General features: G+C 31.1%; 1 protein-coding gene across 1 annotated transcript; it reads right to left on the bottom strand.

Moving 5' to 3' along the window:
• Positions 1-106: 106 nt before the first annotated feature.
• LOC108693473 (phosphoglycerate kinase) lies at positions 107-3,803 on the bottom strand. The gene is made up of 5 exons (XM_018202449.1): positions 3,549-3,803; positions 2,695-3,043; positions 1,713-2,051; positions 1,412-1,631; positions 107-1,009 (listed from the first exon to the last, which is right to left on the bottom strand). The coding sequence occupies exons 1-5, from the start codon at positions 3,770-3,772 to the stop codon at positions 732-734; spliced, it is 1,410 nt and encodes a 469-aa protein (XP_018057938.1). The 5' UTR covers positions 3,773-3,803; the 3' UTR covers positions 107-731.
• Between the last annotated feature and the right edge of the window lie 384 nt (positions 3,804-4,187).

Below are 4,187 nucleotides of genomic sequence, written 5' to 3'. Positions count from 1 at the left end.
TATATATATATATATATATATACTTATTTACTATAAAAATATAATTTTACAATTACATATACATGTATCAAGCCGTTTAGTACACAGGTATCAAAAAAGGCATAAAAAAATGCGTTCAGTATTTATTTTCGACATTATACAGATGGCCGAAAGTATATAATTACTCTATTAAATAAAAGTTATTTACATTTTAATACGATGCAGAGTAATTCGAAGTTTGTGTTCAAACTATGAGCGAACTTTTTACCGTGCAGGGACGATTACATTATTAGTATAACGGCAACTGTCTCTCCTTACAATTATTTACTTAATAGCTAATGATACATATTGTCTTAGTATATTATATTTTCGCACATAATATACATAATATTTGATGCGTTATATACTAAACTGTACAGCAATACAATTATATCATAGAGATCTAAGAGTATGCCAACGTATAAGTTTAATATTTCTCGTAAAAGAATGTTAAGATTTCGAAAAACAAAGCAACATGATTATATTGACAAGTTAAAAATAAAAAAATAGATATATCTTTGTGAACATCTTTCTATGTGAATCTCACTAACGCCAAATTTGACTAAGATCTCTGTCACTCCAATCATGGTGGAAGAAATCATGACTCCCAACATTCGAACGCTACTCATTAAATTTCTATAGAACTGATGAATGTCACGTTGTCAGAACGATTGATCATTATTTTATTTCACATTAATATTTCGGAGACAGATTTACGATGAAGAAAGAGCGGCAACTCCAGGCAATACTTTACCTTCCAGAAGTTCTAAACTTGCACCACCACCGGTGCTCACGTGACTCACTTTATCCTCCGTTTTCCACTTAGCTGCACATGTTGCCGTGTCACCTCCACCGATAATAGTAATCGTTCCCTGAGTTGTGGCTTCAACGACATTGTCCATTAAACTTTTTGTACCCTTATTGAAGTTCTCAAACTCAAACACTCCCACTGGACCATTCCATACTATCACCTTTGCTCTTTTAATTGGTTCTGTATCAAGATAATATAATTAGTAATGTTTCTAATATCAAAAACTTAATGTATTATTACATATACGGTGGCTGTTAAAAGTTTCTGGCAAAAAAAACATATACTTTTAAAATAATTTTTGTATGTTAATCTGTTTTTAATGTGTTTTATCTGTTTTTTTTGTGTATTAATCTATTTTAATTTATAAGTTAAAATTCTTGTTATAATTAATTTGAATGTAAGACTAAGAACACGATATTTTAAATAGAATATATTAAACTTTTATATTAGAGCTTTTATTTCTAAAGATTCTTTATCTAAGGAATATAATTACTCATTAGTTGAAAATTTTTGGCAGCTTACTATATATTTTTTGAAAAATTTATAATAATTGGCTATGAGTAATGAAGAAAATGTACTTGCCTGCAAACAAATCTCTTGATTTTGGACCAACATCAAGACCCATCCATCCATCAGGTATACCACACTTAACATCCGCAGCTCCTACTGCTGCATTCTCTGCAAATTTATCGGCGGTCACAAAATCCACTGGCAAGTGAATTTGGACATTATTCTTTTTTGCTTTATCTAATAGATCGTTCACAATTTTTGCTCCTTCTTCGTCAAACAATGAGTTTCCAATCTAGAATCACATAAATATAAAAATCAGAAATATTTAATTAGATATCAGTATTGTTTACAATTCTTACCAAATATTACGTACCTTCATACATTTGGACACTTTTAAGAATGTATAGGCCATACCACCTCCAATAATCATTTCGTTCACTTTATCCAGAAGATTATTAATTAATTGAATCTTGTCAGCAATCTTAGCCCCTCCGAGTATAGCTAAAAATGGTCTTTCTGGATTATCTAGAGCTTTTTCAAAGTATGCGAGTTCCTTCTTCAACAGAAAACCGCTTGCTCTTATGTCAAATCCATCTCCCATCATAGAACTATGAGCACGATGAGCGGTTCCAAAGGCATCGTTTATATACACATCTCCTAGCTTTCTCAGAGATGTTCTAAACTCAGCAACTTTATCTTTGTCAGCTTTAATCTAAAATAAATGATATATTAGTCTTAAGTCATATTTTTACATATTTTAAAATAATTTACATTGAATTCTTAATATACATGATTTTTCAGTCTTTTACTATACATGATGGATCGAAATTCATGTTCGAAATTAATTTATATCATGTTTACAAGCATACAAAAATTATGAAGTGATTCTTACATATATTTTAACATTTTTAGAAAGTATTGGTAAAGTGATGTATTAAAAAAAAAGAAAAAAAGAAATTTTTTATTTAGCTTCTAATATTTCAAAAAAATATGTAGGACATGAATAACTCAATCCTAAGGATTAAATTAATATCTGCAATTATATTTTTACTTCCTCCATCTGTAATCTAAATCTTTTTGTACAACTAAAGTTTTTTTTGTTATTCTAAGATTTCAAAAAATGTGGAAAATTCAAGGTTACTTTCTAACATCTCTATTATATTATCAAATAATTTTTTAACTCAAATGTTAATTTGTTTTAAAATCTTTATTATAATAAAAATTGAAATTTGAACAAAAAAATTTTGAGCGTAAAATTTTTATTTTTGTTTAATTTAGCTTGTGTAAAAAAAAATCCAGATTGTACAGGATTAAAGTAATTAAAGTGCTTGAGTAATGAAAATAATTTTTCATACCTTACTTCCATCGGGACCTACTCCTTTTCCCTCCTCCTCGATATGAAATCTCAGATTTTCCAACAAAATAATAGTACCGGATGCTGGATTGGCACAAGCAGTTTCTACTTCTGGTCCGACACAGTCATTCAAAAACAAAATCTCTCTTCCTAACAGAGTTTTCAATTCTTCGGCCACAGGTTTCAATGTATACTTTTCGTCCCTCTTACCGTCTGGTCGGCCCAGATGAGACATTAGCACGATCGACTTGACCTTTTTATCAATAGCATATTTCACTGTGTCCAGTGCAGCGACTATTCTCTGATTATTTGTTATCTTACCCTCCTTCAGCGGCACATTGAAATCAACCCTGGAAAGTTATTTTGTTCCATTATATGCATGTATTTGTGTATGATTACTTACTGCCTTCTTTTCTTAAAAAGATTTTGGGTCTGTTTTTTCTAAACTATTTTGTATACTTTTTATACTCAAATGAAATATACAGCACTAAACTTGCAGTAACATTGTTACAACATTACTGAATGACTGCATTCATCAGAAAGAGCAGTTTTGCAACTGTTTTAAAATTCTTCAATATGATTGGTCTTGCCTTTGGATCTAAATATATAAATTAATCATATTATAAAGAATAAGAATTGCAAAGCTGTTTTCTCTGCTGAACATTGTCACTATTATTTACTGCAATATTGCTGGAACATTGCAATGTTGCTGCAATATTGTTAAAATGTTGCAATAATGCTGTAACATTGCTGGAATGATTTGTACTGTATGGGATAAGTATAAAATTTAGCAAGAACAATAAGTAGTACAGCAAAACAACAGAAAAAAGAGCTTTCAGAGAACCATACACGTACCGTATAAGCACCCTCTTGTCCGCCAACTCCACTTTATCGATGCTAAGCTTGTTGAATGCCATTGCGATGGTGTTTTCTCTTATTACTCCGTTTAATGCGATATTCTTGGAGAAGAGGCGTGTATCGCTAGATATGACAAGCCTTGTTAACCCTTTACCAACGAGATACGTAACGTCACAAAACCGATCACAGCTCGACGAGGCTAAGCCACGATAAGTTGGCATCCCAAAGTCAAAGCAAGGTCGTCGAGCGTGGCGACCTCCTGTAATTCTTTGCAACGCTCGATGTGTTCGGTTCAATCGAATGGGAATCATTATCTTGATCATATATTGAACCATATGATTATCGTAACTCTTGATGAACTGATCTGCGATTTCGTACGATTTTTATACATTAAATATGCTATACCTTCATGGAGTGATTTCTTTCCTGAAGGAAATATCTTTCCGACAAATCTATTATAGAAACAAATTCTTACAAGAGTAAATTTTGTACATAGTAAATCATGAAACAGCTGGTCTTAGTTATTATCGCAAGTAATTTAAATAATTGATTATCGTTCAAGATCTTTCGAGAAGCTAGAAAAATTTGCGCGGATAGATAATCGCAAATAATTGCATAAAACAGCCAAGAAAAAAC

The sequence above is a fragment of the Atta colombica genome, unplaced genomic scaffold (assembly GCF_001594045.1).
Source record: "Atta colombica isolate Treedump-2 unplaced genomic scaffold, Acol1.0 scaffold9, whole genome shotgun sequence".
NCBI lineage: Eukaryota > Metazoa > Arthropoda > Insecta > Hymenoptera > Formicidae > Atta > Atta colombica.
Note: the sequence above shows the minus strand (reverse complement) of the source record. Positions and strands in the feature narration are given on the sequence as shown.